General features: G+C 42.9%; 1 protein-coding gene across 4 annotated transcripts; it reads right to left on the reverse strand.

The window, feature by feature from the left end:
* Positions 1-306: 306 nt before the first annotated feature.
* Positions 307-21,969, reverse strand: phka1a (phosphorylase kinase, alpha 1a (muscle)). Of its 4 annotated transcripts, none has more exons than XM_061233818.1 (34): positions 21,817-21,969; positions 21,234-21,384; positions 19,920-20,078; positions 19,474-19,521; positions 18,741-18,909; positions 18,134-18,216; positions 17,914-17,994; positions 16,675-16,773; positions 16,232-16,378; positions 16,064-16,117; positions 15,833-15,955; positions 14,691-14,786; positions 13,690-13,797; positions 13,511-13,589; positions 13,130-13,264; positions 12,703-12,812; positions 12,142-12,286; positions 11,180-11,258; positions 10,800-10,870; positions 8,560-8,730; positions 8,393-8,478; positions 8,043-8,188; positions 6,649-6,802; positions 6,121-6,200; positions 5,604-5,682; positions 5,143-5,272; positions 4,762-4,863; positions 4,175-4,290; positions 3,412-3,450; positions 2,685-2,729; positions 2,289-2,450; positions 1,869-1,922; positions 1,487-1,687; positions 307-1,371 (listed from the first exon to the last, which is right to left on the reverse strand). In XM_061233818.1, the coding sequence occupies exons 2-34, from the start codon at positions 21,309-21,311 to the stop codon at positions 1,198-1,200; spliced, it is 3,603 nt and encodes a 1,200-aa protein (XP_061089802.1). In that variant the 5' UTR covers positions 21,312-21,384; positions 21,817-21,969; the 3' UTR covers positions 307-1,197. The 4 variants fall into 4 exon arrangements, with proteins under 4 accessions (XP_061089802.1, XP_061089800.1, XP_061089803.1 ...); XM_061233816.1 differs by having other exon boundaries at positions 10,710-10,870; XM_061233819.1 differs by lacking the exon at positions 3,412-3,450 and having other exon boundaries at positions 21,817-21,968.
* Positions 21,970-22,435: the final 466 nt, after the last annotated feature.

A 22,435-nucleotide genomic window follows, 5' to 3' on the forward strand; every position in this document is an offset into this window, starting at 1 on the left:
CTGGATCGAATAATTTATTAAATGTTTTCTAGTTACGACCATTTTACCAGAGGACTGTCCCGCTGTAGCCTTCTGGGAAATGATGTTCATTAAGCATTTCACGTTTAAACATGTTGTTAACCTTAGAATTTCTACCAGCCACAATCTTAAGCATATAAATTATGTTACAACAACAATATCCAATTAGTATTTTGCTTATTTATATATGATTTAATTATTATACTGTTATCGTTATGCCATAAGCCCTGCATATACTGCATCGATCAAAGCCACCAAACACAGGACACATTCAAAGATGAAACGGCAGTAATTAAATGTAATTTTTATTATGCTTGTTTACATAAAGTGCAATTAAGATAAGTTTTACAGCATGTAATAGCATGTTACATTTACCTATATGGCCACAGACACATGAAACTGTCTTAAAAGAAAACAGTTAGTCAAAGTGGCTTTAGTCAGGAGTGTAACATTAAATTCACTTAATTGAACTCATTCGTTTCAAGTGCGCTAACTTCAAAATGGCGGACGTGACGTTATACATGACGCTTCAGAGACAACAGTCTGCTTAAATACAGTAATTCATATTATGCTATTTTAAATAACACAGAGTCCTGATCTTTGAATATGGAGTCAGCCTGTAAAAAGAGCTTAAACAACAAAAGGATCTGTTGAAAAAAAGAACAGTGTAATCTACCAACAGTATATTGTATGCTTTCTTTCAAACGTGCTGCTCCACATTACTTCCTCCAACTGGTACACTTTTTCATTCTGTTTATTCAACAATAATTGATATTAAAACAAACATATTTTTAAAAACAGTGCATTTATAAAAAATGACTAAAGAGGGTCAGAGGTACATTCCAAGCCTAAACCTCTGCTTTGCAAGAAAGCAAAATGCTCTTCCAAGGCACATGCTGACAAAGAGGGAAATTCCTATCAAACAAAATATGTTTCATAACAAAATCCAAATACTATCTACTATGAGCATAGACAAATAATAACTTAAGTAGTGTTCGACAGCATTAAAATGATTCTAATCAGCAGTCCTAACACCAGAGTATACAGTGGAAACTGACCTATGTTGATGCCACACTAAGGGACTACTCCTACTCATATGTGACAGGAGAGCTGCCTGGGTGACCTGCTGCAGGGTTTCGCACAAGACCGGTTGACCTATATACATTCACAGATGCCACATCACTGCAGGGCACAAGCGCCGCTTGGCAGGAAGTCCTGGACATAGGTGGCCACAGCCTTGGTGAGGTAAGTCATGCTGCCGTATCGACCACTGGGTGCACTGTCATAAAGCAGCTTGCAGATCTCAGTAGAGTGGTCTCTTTCTAGAATGCTCTCCTCTGCTCCCAGGTCTTTCTGCAGGGTATGCACAGGGCAAACAGAGTGATGAGACTGGGTGGTGAACACACTCATCTGAGGGCAGAACATGACAGGGAAGAGAGAGAGCACTGTATACAGTGCGGACACTAACCTGGTCCTGGTAGAACATGTCATTAGCGATGTGGACAATCTTCTCCACGTGAATAATGCTGCCGATGCTCTGTATATCGATGTCGGCAAGCATAGTGAGCACTAAGATGGCCTCCACGAGCAGCTGCCTGTACTCAGGCTGTGGAACGCGGTTTAACACGGTCTCCACGTGCACTGCAAACTTAATCTCGCCGGGGGTCATCTGGAGTGAAGACAGAGAAAGATTTTACAAATTTGGGCTAAGTATTTTGATTAGTTTTGAGGCTAATAGGCTTCTCTTTCAAATTTCTGGAAGAGGCAGACATGTTACTGTTCTCTCTACAGATTCATTTACTTGTATATATATATATTTTTTAAATGAAGGGGGGGCGTATTCTGCCTACCTCTCGAGTGGTTGAAGATGGGAGAACAAACCCCTCAATAGACAGACCATGACACTGCGGGAGAAAGCAACACACATCCAGACTCATTTGAATTTAAGGCTCACAGGCGTTTAATTACACTACTTTTGCATAATTGCATGTGAACTGGGACTGACAGACGACATCCATCTAGCTGTAGAATATAAAGTTGTTTAAAAAAAAAAATAGCTTGAGCTTGGTCCAATATGATCTCTCCCAGGGCAGGGTAGTAAAATCAGCAGATTTTACATGGAGACTGATGAGAGATCCTAGCTCTGAACTTACCTTTCCATCAGAACCTTTCCTTTACAGTTACCCACTACGAATCCCATTCAGATTTACTGTCCATACAAGGGAGCTGTAAACTGACAGATATCAGATTCAAAACCACCATTAACTTGCCTTCTGCAGGATCTTCCACACTTTCTGGTAGAAGCCAACGGGGACTCTGTTGAGGGCCCCGTCCAACCTTCTCCTGCGCAGCCACTGTCCGTGTCGACTGTCTCGGGCCGGGAGCACGCAGAAAGAGCCCTCAAACGTCTCCAGGGATGGGAATTTGTATCGCTGTGACACAAGGAAGTTGCATCACTAAAGATAGGAGTCGTCATCTTTATCTGAGGCAAACACATTTCTGCATTTCTATGAATAAACCCAGCTCCTAAAATACCATTTCATGATGCCCCTTTCAGTCTCTAAGTGCATACTGTACAGGAGCAAAAATGATAAATCTCCCTCATTTAAAAACATTTTTTTCCAACCACATTTATTTACTTTCACATTGCTTATCCTGCTACTTACCCCTGACTCAATGTGCTCCATGTCAAGTGAATGTGTAGGTAAACTCTGCAAGACAAGACAGTCATGTATTATACATTCCGACTCCAGTAAGAAGACACCTGCAGATGGCAATAAGTAATTTGCCTTCAGATTACTTGTGATTGCAGTCACCACTGTTCAATTAAGGACATAAGAATTGTAATTCATATCAGTCCATATTAATGAGATAGAACTGACCCTTCATTGCCCAAAGCAGAAAAAGTGTAACATGCTGGTTTAATCTTATGAGGAAGGAACACAGTGCTGAAGACCAGAGCTTGCTGTTCTCTGTGAAGTTTACCTCATATTTAGAACAATGCACTGCCATTTCACTAGTAGCTCCTTTGACTTAGAGGATTCAATGAACACAATATAATATTACATTACATTACTGGTAGACGCTCTTATCCAGAGCAACTTACAGTTGATTCGACTAAGCAGGAGATAATCCTCCCCTGGAGCAATGCAGGGTTAAGGGCCTTGCTCAAGGGCTGCACAGGGATTGGAGCCACCGACCTTCCGTGTCCCAGTCATTTACCTTAACCACTACGCTACAGGCCACCCTAATAATAATAGTTGTAAAACCAAATATATGTTGGCATAACTGAGAACAGCAGTCAAACTAAGGCTTTCAACACAGGTTTCTGTGAGTGGTCTGGAGAATTAACCCCTATACACCAGCTAAAGCTGAACCAGACCACATCATCACCTGGCTCTGGTCCACCAATGACAACCTACGCTCCTCCATCTGAAAGGGAAAAACATTTCCAGTGACCCACAAACAAGAATGGCTTTGGTCCACTTGAATCCTCAATTTACACTGAACAATGTGCTCAGTGTCCAGAATGATTTTTTTTTTTTTTTTAATGTAGAATTCATATCTCAGAGCACATGCATTGACTTTCGTTTTGGAGATATTTGGCCCTAAACATGCACTTTTTTCACCAGGGACCAATTTTGGTACATAATTCTGCCCAAAGGTAAACACACTTTTAGTGTAATTTTATTTCAATTTATATGAATTCTACATGGAAAATATCCCTACATACAAATTTACAAAGATTTAGGGTTTTGGACCTTTATATATCAAATTTCGTGGCATGACACGTTTTTCATTGCGACACCCAACAAACTTTAAATGGCTGTAATTAAATGGAGTATGAAGCTCAAGTTTTCAGGAATCTCATAACTGTCTACCAGCACACAAAAAAATCCAAGAGATGCTGTGGTGCAACCTCCTGCAGTTGGTGTGGAGTTATATTTCATGTTTTGGTGCGTAGTTCACATTTTTAAAGCACATGAACATGGGTTATTGTGCATCAACCACTACTAGTTCCTAAGACACAGCATTATTCAGCATTACTGAATACTGCGAATAATAAATATACATGGTTAAAAGCCCAAGTTCTGAGAAACATAGTCACATCCTCTTGGCAAATTTGTGGTTAGAAGCAGAAGTGTGATGACCATACCATCTTCATGTCGCTCTTCAGCTTACTGATGCCAGCCCTCTCACTCTTGGTGGCACCCACGTTCCCCATCTCATGGATGGAGATGGCTGGACTGATGCCAGTGTCCCCAGCGCGCACTGCATGGCAAGCACAGACACCCAGCATGACCACAAATGCAATGCATGCTTTGGAGAACCAACAGTGACTGTCAATTCATGCAAGAATGGTTTTCCACTCTTACAAATATTCCAAACAAAAAATATAAATTTTAAGTGACTATAAGGCAGGGCAGCCCAACCGTGTTCCTGGATATCTACTGCCCTGCAGGTTTTCACTCCAAACTCCTGATTTGACTACTAAATAGCAGCTCAATAAGATCTCCAACTACTGAATGAGACGTGCTTTGTTAGAGTTGGTGGGAAAAGCTACAGGGCAGTAGACCTCCAGGAACAGGTTTGGGCAGCCGTAACGTACGATATGTCAAAGCCAGAAAAAGCAGGGACATTGAAGTAAGCACACTATGACACCCTCACTTGACCTAGCCAATGTCATAACAGTGCATTCTTGGAAAAGAATATGTGAGCAAGTAGCCTTTTCACTCCACTTACTGCTTTTCTGTACCCCAAACTCTTTCCCACTGAGGATGTGGTGCAGGAGGTTCTTCAGCTCTGAGGGACTCAGGCTCATAAGACTCTCTGTGGCTTCCTCACCTGTTGTGCACACCCCACAAACACAGAGACAAAATAACAATAATATGCAAGTACATGCATACACTACCCCTACCATCCCCTACCATCGCAAGCACTGTCTAGCGAAAAGTTTGTCCACCTGGTCTTTCAGTTCTTGTCACTCTCACGTTTTCAATGAATCAGAAAGCTTTAATCTTAAATACTACTAATATTGTATATGCTTTGTTTTCACATTAAATAAATAAATAATCATGTAATCATACAGCTATATGCCTGGGGCCCCTACTGGTGGAGAGGTACCTGAGCAGTTGAGCGACTGGGCAAGTTCAGTGGCCATGACCTGGATGATGAGTCCAATCCTCAGGCGGAACATCTCGCTGAAGAGACTGGGCTGGGTGCGGATGTTCATGGCCAGGAAAACCATGATCTCCTGTCACTCAGAAGAAAAGGTCAGTGTCTAAACATGTTAAACAAACAAGGCAAACCTCACCATTACCCAATTAATGGTCACATTTCCACATTCAGGCCAGCCAGTTTGAGCGAGTTTGTGCCTAAAGTTCCATGTCAAAGTGTAAAGACTGCCGATCACCTTCCTTAGTGTTAACATCATACTCCCACTGCAAGACAACTACTTTCTGTATTAGGAGAACAAGCTATCTCTGATAACCGTGCCCTTGTCCGTGACCACACAAACTGAGCCTGAATGGCTCTATGAGAACCAAGAGGAACACAGTGGTGTGAAACGGTTCTTGTCCGCTCACCTGTGTTAGTATAGCAATGCTGATGTTGCTTTCACTCGCTTCATCAATCAACTTCGCCAGCTCGTCCGGAGGCATAGGGCTGCAAGACGACACGGTGAAAAAAATAACAGCCATTTCTCAGGAAAGAAGTCATACAGTTCCATTACATTGCTGACACTAGCTAGAGGCTAGACGGCTACTATTAGCAAGCACAATCGCTCTGTTCTACAAAGCCGACACAGTGACAGTTACAGGTCTCATAATAAAATCATGCACAGACCTCAGATCCACTTCATCTGCCAGTGATGGTAAGGGCATTAGGACAGAGACACCACAGTTAACTCTCAGGGGTCAAAGTTTTAAAGGAGAGACAAGATGGCAAGAGCTGTGAGATGTTCTCTCTTAACGGTTTAAATGAATATGGATAACGAGTTTAAGCTTAAGTTTAAACTAAAACAGAGGTGTGAAGCAACATTCTGCCAGCGATGGTCGGTGCATTAGGACAGAGACAGCACAGTTGACTCAGAGATGCACTCACGCTGTGATGGTCTTTTCCCGCGGCTCTGGGGGTAATCCCACCGTCAGGTGCTTCTGATGGGCGAGAAGATCGGAGCAAGCCTGCAGAGAAACACATCAGTGTGTGTGCAACCTTCAGCTTTCATCAATCCCATTTTCCCCAATCACTCTTCCCATCACCAACACATTCATATTCCCCATGTTCATTGTAATCGTAATCTGATTCTTTGAAAGCAAAATACTAATTTCAAAATGACATACACAAATCTTGACCACACAGCTGTTGCTACATTGTGTTATGGGACCGCTAGGAAGCACTTTGGACAAACTAGGAATCAGTGCAGATACACTGGGGCCTATGAAGTTCCATCTTCATTCCAAGGAGGTAAGGACGTTCTAAGAGACATTAAAGCAGAGGCCTCACTCTGCATATTACTTCCATAGAAATTCCTGTCAGAATTTCTGGAATGGAATTAAGTGGACTACGCTGTTTCACGAGACACTGAACAACACCGGTACTGAAAAAGTCCAGAGGAGGCCGCAGCGATACCTCATCCAGCTCCTCCACCTTCTTGCGCAGCAGTCCAGAGGTCATGCGGATGAGGCTCCACTGCCGCAGGTCTCCTGCCTTCTCGTACAGCTCTGTGAGCAGGCTCCTCACTGTCGTACCCTTCCCATGCACCTTCGTGTCCCAGTCCATACCCCTACACAACAAAAAGGTCAGCTATGGACAGCACTGCAAATAAACTTGATTTTAGTCTTACATTGAGGATAAAATCTAATTTCTTCCAAAAACAATACCAGGTAAGACAGTTTGAATCATTCAGGATTTGCCAATGGGGTAATATGATTTCACATTTTCTACTTTTGCTGTGAACGGCTCCTCAGATGGCTCAAGCATGGTCCCTTCGACCAGTGGTTCCCAACCTCGGTCCGGAGGGACCCGTGTGTATGTGCCGGTTTTCATTCCAACCACAGTTGCAATCTCAGAATTTTAACAAGTTCTTAATTTTCCTTAATTATGTGCTTTTCACATTAGAGAGATAATTTACTCTCCTAAACCACATTACGTTTGAAATAGCTATGCATGCCATGTTGAATAAATGTTCACATTGTGCTACATTGCAAACAATTTCATTAAAAGAGGTCACATTTTTTAAACTAATGAGATTAAAGACTGAATCAATAGGCACCTAATTGGCGAAAGTGTGGGCATGTAGCTACTAAAACTCACCACTTGGCATATAATAAAGAATAAAAAAAGAAAAGAAAATAAGAACCAAACTTGCATTGTGTTAATAAATTTAGGGGGACAATGTGTTCAAAAACCTGATTAGGGACCTACAGATTCACATTTTTAAGTCTTTAATTTGATCAGTTAAAATACTTCCTTTTGTGTAGGCCTAATTGTTTGCAATGTAGCACAATAAGCAGAATGTGAACATGGGATATTAATTCAACATGGCATGCACAGCTAATCCTGATATAATGTGTCTTAAGAGGATAAATAATCCCTCTAAACATGAAAAGCACCTAATTAAGAAAATTAACAGCGTGTTAAAATTCTGGCATCGCAACTGTGGTTGGAATGAAAACCAGCACACACAGGGGCAAGAGCAGGATTGGGCAGCCTTTTTTATTGTAGTAATGTCTTGGATCACAAAAATTTCATCTTCATATCTATAGGTCCATACACCAGTAACCTGCCCTGTGGAATTGTGAAAACAAATGATTTCAGCATGCACATAATCTCATAAATTTATTCCATGGAGAATACATGTGAAGCAGTGATATTGCTTCTCTTTTCTTTATCTGGTGCATGCAGTCTGGCACAGACTGTAGACAGCCTGCCAAACACTGCCAGGAGAGGAAGAAGATGTGCCAAGGTGCCAGCTGGAGCCAGAGCTGAAAGCAAGGGATGGGAGGGAGGACGGAGCAAGTCACTTGTCTTTGAAGAGGATGTAGAGGATGTCCGACTGGTCCTGCAGGTTCTCCGTCTCCTTCAGCACCTGTGTCAGGGCTTCATAGTCAATGTTCCCGCTCGAGTCCCTGGGCAGGTTGCACTCGGAGACCGCCTGCGCCTGGGGGCCCTGCCAATACCACGGGCTCTGAATCAGCACATACCATTCACAACCCCACTGCCCAGAACCGTTACAAAATGGAGGCCTGTAACACTGATGGGTTCCAGGATATATAAACACAGCCAATGAAGCACGAAGAATGAACTATGTGGAGTTCAACAGCTAGACCACACTGGTTCCATACACCGCAAGATAAAACAACAGCTGCAATACCCGGTTCTCATGGGACTCCACGTCCGTCAGGTTGAGAGACGGTTGGGGGGAGTGGAACAGCTTGCTGGGCAGGAACATCTGCACATCTGAGGATGAGAGAAGCGCCTTTAGATCTGTCTGGCAGACTGAGTGTAGCAAGGGAGCGTGTGAAAAGGGATGCCTCTCACTGTCGATTTTGAGGTCCTTGGCCTTGGCCACGAGGGAGACCATTTCGCGGGTCTTGCGGGCGGCGGACTTGAAGCGGGTGAGGCTGCCCTTCGCACGGCTGGCCTTGTGGCTGGGCCTGGGCGCAGTCATGGCCAGCAGCTGGTCTAGGTACTGTGTCAGGTCATCAGACTCTACAGGAATGGAGTGGGCAGACAGCCACAAGGAGTGTGTCACCAGCACTGAAAGGGAATAGTGCCTCCAAGCAACAACACCGCAATGTATGAAATATGGGAAGTGACAGGACTAGCAACTGGGCTGTCTCCCGTTACATAGGATGGCATCCTTCTAAACAAATTAGCTGAATGCTCTTAAAAGCTATGTGCTAAACAGACAGAACGTATATGTATACCAAAAAACAATAACATAATGCTTCAACATGCACATTAAAGTTCAATCATATCACTGTTGTACTCTTTTCTTAACTTACCTTGTAAATGCTCATTGAAACATGAATTCCACCTTTATGCCAATGCATGCTACATTTTATACAATGAGAAAATGCATTCCATTGCCGAGCAAATCATTTATTCAAAATCTCATTACATCAACCATTGTTAAAGCCAAAAAAACCCATGTATACTGACATGCAAGTGCATAATTCAGTTTAAATGGCATCATTTCTCACCCAGTATTGTACCACAATGCTATTATTAGTGGACCCATGCACCCATATTTCCTGTCAACTCACACAAAATCTGAGGAACCAAGTGCAATTACTATTAGTAAGCACAATCAATCTGTTCTTCAAAGCAGACAGGAACAGCCTCAGACAGTCAAAGGTCTCCTAATAAAATCATGCACAGACCTCAGATCCACTTCTTCTGTCAGTGATGGTAAGGGCATTAGGATAGACACACCACAGTTAACTCTCAGGGGTCAATGTTTTAAAAGAGAGACAAGATGGCAGTTAGCAAGAGCTGTGAGATGGTCCCTCGTAACGGTTTAAATAATGAGCTTAAGAGAAACCAATCACACACCAGTATATTGAAAAGACTGGCCTGTGTTTCCGGTACCAGTGCCTCAGCACTTGTCTGATGCTAGCCATACCGCACAAAGGAATCCGACACAATGTAAACAGGCAACTGAAGAAATGTTCCTCCACACCCAAAACAATCAAACAGTGATACAACCTGCAAGGTGCGCAACTGAAGCAGAGGTATTATTTGGATTGATTGTTTTCTTCATGGTTTTATTTTTGGTATTGCTGAAAATAAATTGTGCAAAGTATCTTCCTCTTCTGCATAGGCCTACCTCACAAAAAACAGGATATTTATTCCATCCACTCCCCCTGTCCACCTGTCCACCAATCCACAAACCAAAGCCAAAGCCCCACCCCAACAGCCACATTTTCTAGAGTAAACAATGCTGCCTATCCCATCACCAGGGTTACAGGGACAAGTAAATTAAATTCACATTGGAAGAACCTCAGGGACTCCTGACTGGCTTAGAGGCCATGAATGGAAGCAGTACCATGACATCACAGGTTCGCACCAGGACTATAGACTGCTACAGGACAATGGACTACAGCTTCCTTCACTCTGTCATGTTGGATTGGGTTTAAGTCAGCCAGGGCTCCATGAGTTACCACGACATAAGCATCTCCAAACCACACAGCATGTACCCACAGGCTGCTAGCCGTCAGTGAGACATGTACCTCTCCTTCAGCTGTATAGTTGACATAGGCACTGGTTTACAGGTGAATGCAGTGTACCATGGGATTGACTGCACTTTGGTTGCAGTGCTTGCCCAAATGTGGGAGACACAAAGATGACCCAACAGCGAGGGGAAAAAATTTAGAAAATGTTTGCAAATAATAAAAAAAGGAGATTTGACACAAAATAGTTACACTTACCTCATACACTCTTAACACAAAATATGAATAAATAAGAAACTATACCTCCTGTTGCCTTGAATGAACGGTGGTCGGTTCCATTATTCCCTGAGTCCCTGGGTGTGGTTTCACCAGCTATGTGTAATGGTCCATTGAATGGAAAGCACATTGACTACAACTGGACTTTGGATTCAGTGTAATAAGAGACCAGAATAAGAATGGGCAATGAACAACATTCAGCACAGCTGGTGAGACCAACTTATGGTGGCCTTTCCTTACCATCAAAGTTTAAATCATGCACTGCTTCTTCATCAATGCAGACTTCATCATCCTCGTCGTCACTTTCACAGGTGCCCTGTCCCTGCTTACCGCCATCCATGAAGCTCAGGTGAGCAAAGCAGGAAGTCGTCAGGAACTCTGACAACTTCCCCGTCTGTATCCTATGTGGGTCCAACAGAAACAACTGCTGAGTGACTTTATAACACATATTTACATCTACTTGCTTTATGTCGAAGAGCTCATCCACCGTATCTACTAAACATAGCAGTATAGAGCAGTGTTCAACAAATAAACTTCTCCATTCCACAGTTAAACTTCTCAAAGCAAAATAATTTGCTGCTTGATTTGAGGCACAGGCCACACCAACCAAAACCCATATCCTATTCAAATTAAGGAATCTTTCCAGATGACCATAACCCTTATGATGTTACCCTGATTGTATTTTTCGTGTAATTATTAAAAGCCCTTACCTAGCTCCTCCGAAGTAGCCCTCTTGTAATTTTTTGATCGTAGACAGTACAGCAGGATCCAGGTCCGAGTGGTCTTCAGCTGGAACGCATGGGTAAAGAAAGCTAATCAGCTATATATAGTACGTCAGACCAAGCAGCTCAAAGATGCCCATTGAAAATGAAACTAGCTTGTGGGCTGATGACCACGCATACTGTCGTAGAACTAAATATGTTGGTTTACTTACAAGTGAGTTATGAATCATCTCAAAACCCATTCCTAGCCTCTGTCCTTATTTTATGGGTATTTACCATAAAAATGGCTTTAAACCAGCCAATAGCAATGCTATCTCAAGCCAGGTTACAAATGAAGATATAATTATTATGCATGGATTCAAAAGTATAATACATTAGATATCTTGCAAAAGGGCATACAGTCCCCTCCAAAAGCATTAGAACAGTGTCACTATAGTCACTATACATTCTGTTAAGCATTCCCTTCACTTTCAGTGCAGTACTGGAAATTCTGGAGGGAGTGTTCAATACTCTTTCTGCTGAAATAAATCAAGTGTATCTCACAGTGCCTGCTGGCCATTAGATAAGGGGAATACTTCTCTGCTCAACAAGAAATAGAGCATTTGCCCATTTCTATTACTTTTCTAGTGCCCTGTGTCAAACCCCATGTCAACTCTAGGGTGTAGTGGTTAAGGTACATGACTGGGACCTGCAAGGTCATTGGTTCATTCCCCAGTGTAGCCACAATAAGATCCGCACAGCCATTGGGCCATTGAGCAAGGCCCTTAACCCTGCATTGCACCAGGGGAGGATTGTCTCCTGCTTAGCCTAATCAACTGTATGTCGCTCTGGATAAGAGCGTCTGCCAAATGCCATTAATGTAATGTAATGTACCTGAAACAAAAGAAAATGTAGCTCAGTGCATTTCCGTGGGAGAAGGGTAGGAATGCGTATGCACACGTGTAACTCACTGAGCATGGTCTGAGAGATGGGGAAGGTGACAGTGGGGCGGCCGGTCATTCGCCAGCGAGAGGAGAGGTAGGCCAGGTCAGTGCGCAGCATTTCCACAATCATTCGGTTATCCAGAGCCAGGTAAAACTGCTGGTGGTCAATGAACTGGAGAGCAAAAGACAAAGGGCTCAATCCAATTGCTATTTTATCCATCCTCATTTCCTGGGTCCTCACGTGACCTGGAAATAGATCCGGGTCTGCTATCTTTAAATTAATTTTTTGCTGTTGCACTTAACATATAGTCTGAGTCTGATTAATAATTTTGGGTTTTAATTAAGTGCCCTTTTCTTGGGTAAGCCAGTCCAACACTGTTATGATGTACTGGGTTGGAAGTCAGGAACCAAACCAGGGGATAACAGGTTTGTCAAAGGCCATCAACATTGCCACAAATAATGACATTAAGAAATATTAACAAAATAAATAGGTTATGAAAATTGTTACGGCAAATCAGTGACCTTAATTCTATGTAACAACGTCAAGTTCTCTACTTTGCATGTCCACCTGCAGTAATTCACTCTCACCTGAGGGGTAAAGGAGAAGATGGTACTGCGGATGATGTAGAACTTAGAGGTTGCCAGAACTCCCATGCGACGGTACGGCCTTCCAGTCAGTCCTAGTCTGGGGTTGCGGCCTGCAAGGTCAGGACAAAAGCCTCTGAAGAAAACGTACATATCACTTGGCATAAAGCCACCCAGGGCAGAGTCATTTAAAATTATAATGAATCATCCACTTGGTAGAAGCATTCAGCTTGCACTGAACACACAAGCAAAACTACACACTATAAGAAAGTAACATAGTAATGCGTTTTAAGACTATATACAGTGGGGATGAACCATGGAAATATAACAACTTATAACAATATATCTGCAGTGTGAGCATTATCATGTGTTCCAGATTGGGGAGAGAATGCCGAAATGACCGCTTCATAGGGTCACGCCATTTTTTTACCAAGCCTTGCATAGATGTGGCTCAGCACTCTTGACGGCTGCACTCGAATCGGATGGATGTCCGCCACAGTCTCTACATCAATTCCATGCTTCTGAAGGTGTTCCTTAATCTCCTCCGTCTCCGCCAGGATACACACTGAAAAAACAAACATGTAGACTTGCATTCATATTCCACCTACTACAGCCTTTCATTTTGTGTAGTTTCAAAATGCCTGTTTTCTGTTCTATCAACCAATACATCTTCATAGTTGCTTCATAATATCACCCCCACATTGCCTGTTTTTCTGTTCTCTCTAACAAACAGAGTATTACTTTTTCATAACAGAAATCCCCTTACGATGTGGTTGACCTTACAAAAGCGACTGGAAATTAGAGAACTCACCCTGAACCACGACATCAGGTTTTGGGATGGTGGAAAATCTCCGATTGAGTGGGTCAATCTCACCAGGGGCCAGGAAGCCCTGGAAAACAGAAAACAGCAGCTTAATAAAAACAACATCTCTATAGGCATAACATAAAGCATACAAATTAAGTTTTTAATTGTTTCATGGAGTAGAATACCTCAGCAAGTAGGTTGCCCAAGATGTAAAGTGACTGTCCCCACTTGAGAGGGAGCTTCCCCATCGGAATTCTGTCCACTGAATGGGGATTAACATATTCCTCTTCCACCTGTGGTCAATAAAGCAGAGAAATATTCTGCTCTCATCACTGACTGGAATGGGCATCACAGGATCTCACGTGGTTAACTCTCTGATCTTTCCTATCGACTGGGAGGGGTTCACCACAACCACACTTCTTATGCCAATGTCAATGCCACGGTTATGCCAGTGAGACCAAACTCTTCCTTTCCTTCCCTCCTGATACTCAGGTCACCACGCAGATCTGTGCGTGGATAACCTCCAACCATCTAAAGCTTAAACTTGGCAAGAGAGCTTCTTTACAGCCCTGCTCCCTCTCTGACAATCAACCTTGCACTGTCGAGGACTTTGTAGTATTCCTCTCCTGCACAGGCAAGAATCTAGGAGTGACCCTTGATGACAATCTCAGCTTTGCTGCACACGTATCCACCACTGCCATTGCAGGTTCTTCCTCCACAATGTACAACGAATCTGTCATCTCCCGACAGAGAAAGCCACGCAGCTCCAGACTCTAATTAGTGCCTACATCCCAGCCAGATCACTCTGGTTGTCCACCAGCTCTGGTTGTCTTGTGGTTCTGGTTCCTCAGTAGTGGAATGACCTGCCTACCACTGTCAGAATGGCAGAATCCCTCCCTTATTTTGACACAGACTGAAAACGCACCTTTTCAGACTTAGTCCTCCCTCCTGACAATATCTATGTTCTGTACTCTTAAAAAAACAAAAAAATACTTACTACAACTACTGTTTTTGCTTTTCACTTGTTGAGTAGCCTATGCTCTTGTAAGCCGCTTTGGATTGAAAGCATCTACTAAATGACTAAAATGTAAATGTAAATGGATGCCCTTCTGCAGCTAGTGCAGTGTAGGTGTGATGTCAAATGAGATGTGAAACCAAAGAGGACCCGTGAGGATGAGGGCATTACCCGGTCTGGAGGGACGCTGTAGAGCTCAGGTAGGAGGCGGACACCATCTTTCTGCTTGATGAGAATCCCTTCCAGAGCCTCTCTGTACTCCTGAACCTGGAGGCCACACAGAAAGGCAGTGAGCACACCCTTGCACTACCTCTATTTCAGCCTGGACCACTGAGCACAGCAATGTCCTACCTCTGCTTCAGCCTGTGCTTCAGCCTGGACCACTGAGCACAGGGCTGAAGCCACACAGAAAGCCACTGAGCACAGCCATGCCCAACCTCTGCTTCAGCCTGGACCACTTAGCACAGGGCTGAAGCCACACAGAAAGCCACCGAGCACAGTCATGCCCAACCTCTGCTTCAGTCTGGGCCACTGAGCACAGGGCTGAAGCCACACAGAAAGCCACTGAGCACAGTCATGCCCAACCTCTGCTTCAGCCTGGGCCACTGAGCACAGGGCTGAAGCCACACAGAAAGCCACTGAGCACAGCCATGCTCAACCTCTGCTTCAGCCTGGGCCACTGAGCACAGGGCTGAAGCCACACAGAAAGCCACTGAGCACAGCCATGCTCAACCTCTGCTTCAGCCTGGGCCACTGAGCACAGGGCTGAAGCCACACAGAAAGCCACTGAGCACAGCCATGCTCAACCTCTGCTTCAGCCTGGGCCACTGAGCACAGCCATGCCCTACCCTCCTCAAAGGTACAACACATCAATGCTTTCTATGCATACCATGTAACCAAGCAATATATGCAGGCATTTTAACCACTCCTATGACTGTAAGGACTGGGAGAAGACATATCACTTATTTATCACTGCAGCCAGTATCATTACCAGAAACACAGGGTAAGCTGCCAAGGCACTCTGTTATCAGAGTTACTAATGCTGAATGATAACAAATACCACCAACCCAAGTTAGATGGATACTTTTATTACCATGCATCTAATTTCAGTAAAAATGACACGTGACATTTACAGCCAAATACAATCCAAATTTTAAATATTTCCTGAATTTGAGCATGGTCTGAGAGACGGAGAATAAAGCCAGTGCATTTAGTAAAATGTTATGATTACTAACCATTGTGCTGGTTACCATGTCCATACACAACTGCGAAGCACTACGTCCATACTATGAAGCAATGCGCTCCCCTCTCACCTGCTCTGGGCTGTTGATGAAGATCCCATCCAGGATGAGGTATGTCCAGAACAGAGGCCACTCACACTCTATGTTCTCAAAGAGCTTCAGCTCTGCAGACTCGTAGTAGAGCCTGTTGGGGTCCTGGAAAAGGGATAGGCCTCATTGTCATTGAAGTGTCCTTCAAGAAAACATGATGACATGCCAGAGACCAGACACCACAGACTCCATTTTATCCTCAATGTCCCTCACCTCTTTCGGGGTTTTGTGGCCATCTCTGAGGAACCTGCAGCATCCATACCTTCCCTGTGTGAGGCAGAGAGCGAACAGCTGAATGAGAAAACAAAGGGCTAAAGGGTATACTGCCACCCATTCTATGCAAGGCCAATCATACCACAGGTGTGAGAAACTGGACTACACCTGAAGTTTGGCAATGATCTCCTCCTTTGTGATGTTGACAATACTAATGTCCTCCACTGCAAAGGCTGGGTACGAAATGATGGAGAGGATCCCTGCATCAATTTCCTTGGATGTTGAGGCCCTCGGCAACATGGAATTGAGGATGGACTGCGAGGAGTAGGAGAGAGAGGGAACTGGCACACAACTGAAGAAGACTGGCTCTACGCCCATGCTGTATCAAATACAGGCTGTAATTACACACAGCGAGCTTGCCAGATCATTTAGCATAAATGAGAACATCAATGAAATATGAGGCTTGGACTTTCTGGAGCTTCAGTATTAGGAGACTTGAATGCGACCGACAGCTTGTGTTAGCAAAAGCGGACCTCAGAATCAATTATTCATTTGTGTAATGGGAGCTCCGCTTTCATTTGTTGCGGACTCATGACGCAGCCCGTTTTTACCTGACAGTGCTGTATATCATCCGCCAAAGCGTGGAGCACAGACCCTGGACCTCCTTTGGCACCAAAAAGGTTCAGTTCATCCAAAGCTTCTAGTGCAGCCTATCATCACACAAAACAGCTTCATTACATTTAAGAACTAAGGGGACATCAGGGACTTTACAATTATGTTACCATAAAATCTGCAGCTCAAGAATTTTGTAGAGTCAGTTCTCCTTATACTTTCAGAGACCAATGTTACAATGAGGATCATTTCTATTTGTCTAGGAGTCATTGCATGGGCTCTTACTTTTGGGATTACAAGCAAATCATTTTAAAAAATCATTAAAATAAATGTAAAAAATTAATCACAATTTTTCTAGAAAACCAACATTTCCTGAGAATTATGTGCTTTACTCCCACTCCCAGTATATACAATACATAAAATCATGGAATTAAACTCTGTAGTTTTGTGTGGCAACACTATATATCAAATATATATTAAATACGGAAATAAATATGTAATTCATGGCAAATAGTTATAATCTGGAGATCTGGAGGGGGCGCATTAAAGATGAGACACGCTGGAAATATGTGAAACACATACCATGTGATCAGTGTGCATTTGAGTTTGTGTCTCATCGTCTTAGACTGTCCTGGGGCCTGTCTCAAGAAGCAGGATAACGGAGTAAAACCCGGAACAGCTCTTTTTACATCAGTCCATGTTTGAGATTTAGGATGGTTCTGGGTTTTATTCAGAGCAGTTATCCAGCTATCTCAGTAAGCCTGCTTCTTAATACAGGCCACTGGAGCAAGAGGTCTCCGTTCAAAGGTAATTTTAGGTTAAGGATCAGCACATGGGAAGCAAGGGCGTGTGATGGTTCAGCTAAGGCCAACAGAGAAGGTCTACATGAGAAGAGCATTTGGGGTTCCCCATCAATCACTGGGGCATTCCCAGCTGTTTCAGGCCAAGTGCTGGAGTCACTGTCCCGCCTCAGCAGAGGAAACTTCCGGAAATATGTCAGGTGCTGCCAGTCTTTATTAAGCTCTTTAGATGCCACCTGACAAAGGTCTTTGGGAAAGTATGGTATATCTCAAATTCCTTTCAACTGCCTTTTGAAAATGAAATATGGGCACAAAAGGCACCAACCCCAAAAGGCAGTTACTCTTTCTTGCTGGGTATTTTCTGTGTGTTTGGTCTACTATGCATACGTAGGTGAACATAAAACTAGGCAATGGTACACTTCTACAGCTGATGCTTACCTTGGCCATGCCGATAGAGCTGGCATTGATCTCTGGGATTCCCTGATTTGTCTTGTCACCTCTTTCCCACATACCATAATCCTGAGATAAAACAGACACAGAATGAACATCTCACCAAAGGTACATTCGCAGAATGAACATGCTACAAGACCATTACCACTACAATGTGAACGATCACCGTCAAAACAAAGAAGCACATTGAACATCAACGGAAACTTACTGCAACTTTATATGCTGCCTCAATGTAGAACATCAGGTTCTGAACTACGTCCACCTCGTCCTGTGTGTAAACAATATGCAGGCCTGATGGGGACATAAAGCAAGTGTCATCAGATCTCCTGATTTATTTATCATAAAATTCATTAGTTTTAAAAATTTATATTAATTTCTGAGTAAGTAGAAGCGATAATATGGTTGTCATGTTATTAGGAAAATCAAAAATTTGGTAATTTGATTAGCACACTGGAATGAATGACCATATGAGTATCAAGTGCTTGTTTTAAAGTCCCATCTGAAGGACAGCATCTGCCACATCACAGTGTCCCCATCACTGACTTGGGACATTGTCTTTTGGTCCAGGGGGAAAGCTTCCCCTCGCTGGCCCACCAACACCTCTTCCAAAAGCAACCTGGCGTCCCAAGGAGGTGAACTGCCATCAGGCAGGAGGCAGTAGCGAGGTGGAACAGGAGCTAGTAAGGCCCGTTAAACCCCGCACCAGCATACCACACCGGTAGTACAGATTAAAAAGCACCAGGGGTGAACACTGAGTGGGATTGACCTGTCTGTTTTTATTCGTAGTTTCATGGGCGTGCCACCAAAGCCTGTACCTGAGGCAGTCATCTGGGCTAGGAAGAGCAGGAAGAGTGAAGTGGCATCCACCTGCAGATGCCCCCACTCCTCGTCGCCCACCACAGTAGCACAGGTGCGCGTGTTGTACTTGGCGTGGAGGGAGTCCGAGGTGCTCTTGCTGTATTTGAACCTTTCCACTTTGTTCAGCTAAGAAAAAGGCAGTTCATTCAGAAGGCCTTCACTCCATTAGATTCCAGGGTGAAGCAGAGAGGGCACAAACAACCAAAACACAACATAGAGACACCTACAGTGCAGTAAATGGATTTGCCTGCTTAGAATTTCACATTTGCAAGCAGATGTAAGCAGAAATATCTTTGTGGAGGTAATTGACTATCAGTGTAAAAATAAACTCCTTCAGTAAACTGAACAGATGATTCAAGTTCAAGTCTGTTTTTACTCTGTTACACTAATATGCAATGAGCAATATTGTAATTATGGAATCCCTCTTTGAAAGACTCAGATCCATGTCAAGTTACTATAATTACAATGTGCTGAACAGAGTGTTCACTTGTTCTAGCTGCTCAGCAACGACTGATAGTGGGCGTGTATGGCACCAGTGAATGCTTACTGAAAGGAGTGGGGCATTGTTCTAAGTCACAATGTCCTGCCCACCACGACATTTTTATGTCACCTCATTCATTCAGCAATGCTTCCCTTCTGTGCATGAGTGCGCCCACAATTGCTGTATGTGCGGGCATCAGCGAGATGTACCTGTCTCATCATACACTGCAGGACTCCTCTCATTAGTTTAACCACGCTCTGCAGATGAGAAATGGGGGAGAGAGAGAGACAGAGAGACAGAAAGACAAACAGACAGAGAGTGAAAGAGAGCAAGAGAGGGATTGAGACAGAGAGAGAGAGGGTGTCAAATGGAACAGCATGGCTTAGCGTCAGCACTCGGTCAGATTCAACCTTGACCTTTCCCACATCTCGTCTCTCAGCGGCTGTAATATGAGACCGCAAAGACCTCCACTGCCTGAAATGGCTTCTCTTCACAGTCAATCTTACAGTCACACCTAGAGGAGCCCCATTAGAGGCTGTCTCTTGCAGTGGGCCATGATATAACTCAAGACCCCCCACAAAACATTTCAACACTGACTGGCGCATAGTGCAGCAGGTTGCCCGCTGACAGCCCGGCCCTCAGCCCCTCCTTGTACCTGCTCCAGCTCATAGGCTTTGGCTTTGTCCTCATCTCGGTCAGCGTTCTTGCGATAGGCCAGACTGAGAGCCCACACAGCCAGGATGCTGTAAACGTTATCGCGTACCCAGGCATCAGGCTGATCCCCGCTTGCTGGCATAAGCCCTGTCACTGGATCCTGGGTGTTACAGAAAACAGTAGAGGAATACAGTAAGGACAAGAAGAGTGATGTGAAATGTATAGGGACATCGAAACTGTCTGAATGCATTTCAGTGAATTTGCCCCTTGTCATGCCAGGAAATAAATATGTGCCATATCTGCACAACTCAAGTAGCGTTTGGGTTTCTTTATACATTATACTCTTCAATACATCTACCTTAAAATCTGTAGGCTATATTAGACTGTCCAACACATAGCCTGAGAAACATAGAAACTCTGTACCTCTGTGATTGCTAGGCATTTTCTGGCAGATTCCAAGATCAAAAATCTTTGTTGTTTATTTCTGCCCAATTTCCTCTAATTTGCTTTTCTAATTTCCAATGTTCTTTCCACAGTTTACACAAATGCTTCTAGAAGTGATAATGACTGAAAGAGTCTGAACACTTTCATCACAAAAACCCAAAGTTGTTCTCTACAAACTTAAATCGCCAATTAAAATCTGTATGATTCAAAATAAAGAAAAAATCATGCCAGGAAGCACTGAACTGTGAATCCCAAATGACTATGAAATGCTTATTAAGAAAACAACCATTGTCCCAATATAACACACATAGCCTGCCAATGTGTTTCTGTTTAGAAATACTGTAGCATAGTAGCGGAATATAGGTTTTCCCTGAACTTACATAAATGTAAATGAGTTACGTAGCGCTTTAACAGCACATGAACTATTCTGGAAATATGCGTAAGATCCCAATTCCCCCTAGAGAACAGCTAATTAATTTCCAGCATGTGCTGAATAGGCTACTGGCACAAACAACCAGGAGAGAGGAACAGCTAGCTAAAAGTAAAACAAGCTGGGATCCATAGCAACACATCCCACAGCAAAGACTGAACCTGGCACAGTTTGTTGCCAATTAAAAATCTCCCCATTTAACGACACTCTAATGAACACATTGCTCAAATGTTTCAAAGACATCTGTTATTTATGTCGTTGCTGTTTTTCTTACACTTAATTACGTTAAAAGTATTAAAACTAGTGCGTAGGCTAGGATATATGACGTTGTTTTTTAGGCCTGGGGAAAGTATAATTATTGTATACTGTGTTGTATAATTTCGATGTCTCTAATGAGCTATTAAAGTGAATTAAAGTTGAAAGTTGAATGCTACAACTCACTTGATGACTCAGTATCGTCTGTTGCACGATCCGGGCATAGTTGTCAAGCTTGACCCCGGAATTACTGCGACTCCTCATGATGTTCGTCCTCTCTTAGCACAACTTCAGATCTTGGAATTGGTTGACATGGTTTTGCACAAGCAACAGTGTGCTAAAATGTTGCAACAAGAAGATACAAGGCTACACATAAACGGGAAGTAAAGAGAACACAGCCAATACCGTAACATGAAATACTTAGTAGGTGTTAAGTTACGGCTGCGACTAACTCTCAAATAATAATGCCAATAATAGAATTGAAATCTGTATCAATGCATCACTGAATCCATAGAAATGAAGTTAATTTCAGACTAAACTGCTAGTGTTAAAATAGCTAAGTATCAGCCTGCCTGCAATGTATATAAACAAGTCGTAGGCTATTGGTTAATAACTAATTTGAGCATACCGTCGAATAGTGAGTTTTTATTAAACATTTTGATTTTATTGTAAGTATAAAAACTCGCATTGATACATGAACAATAATATAAATGATCATGAAATGACACTTTTAACGTAAAATTCACTCTTCAGTCCATTTGTTCCTTACCCCAACGCAGTCCTCTCGAGCTCTGCAACCTCGAACACGAATTGACAACTCAAAGATCCTGGAATAATATAACATATTAAACTATTTTTATCTATAGAATAAACACTCACGCTAATCCCACAATACCCTATATATTTAGGCATATATACTTATTACACCCAAATGTGAATATAGTGCCAGAATAACGTAGACTCAAGACAGCATGTTAAAAACATCATTTGTTTTTTACTGACTTTCAGGACACGGTGAGAGCCATTATGTCGTGAGGTCACACAAACACGTGCAATCCGTTCATATCGTAAAGCATCTCTAGTAATAGACATTTTCTCCTGCCAAAACATTGTTCTTGGAAAAGCCAAACAGATACGTCTGGACGAAAATAGTAACACTTATTTTTCATATGTTCTGCATACTTTAATCTTTAATAAGATAATACATAGAAATGGAAAGTTGTGTAATTCGTTTTTCAGACCACCTTAAAACTTGCGGATGTGGTCATGTTCAGACTGAATAGTAACTGTTTTGGAAAAAGCATTAATATATATTTTTAAATAATAAAATGTACTTCCCGCAAAAGTTTCGCCAATATGTGAAGATACTGAAAAAGCATCCTCACAAA

Source organism: Conger conger, chromosome 3 (assembly GCF_963514075.1).
Source record: "Conger conger chromosome 3, fConCon1.1, whole genome shotgun sequence".
Classification (NCBI taxonomy): domain Eukaryota; kingdom Metazoa; phylum Chordata; class Actinopteri; order Anguilliformes; family Congridae; genus Conger; species Conger conger.

Coding starts and splice junctions, on each gene's coding strand:
- phka1a (XM_061233816.1), bottom strand. CDS start 21,311: ATGAGGAGTCGCAGTAATTCCGGGGTCAAGCTTGACAACTATGCCCGG. Junction 18,217..18,740: donor AGCCCAGATGACTGCCTCAG/GTACAGGCTTTG, acceptor TGTCCCCATCAG/GCCTGCATATTGTTTACACA. Junction 13,265..13,510: donor ACCTGATGTCGTGGTTCAGG/GTGAGTTCTCTA, acceptor TTGTTTTTTCAG/TGTGTATCCTGGCGGAGACG.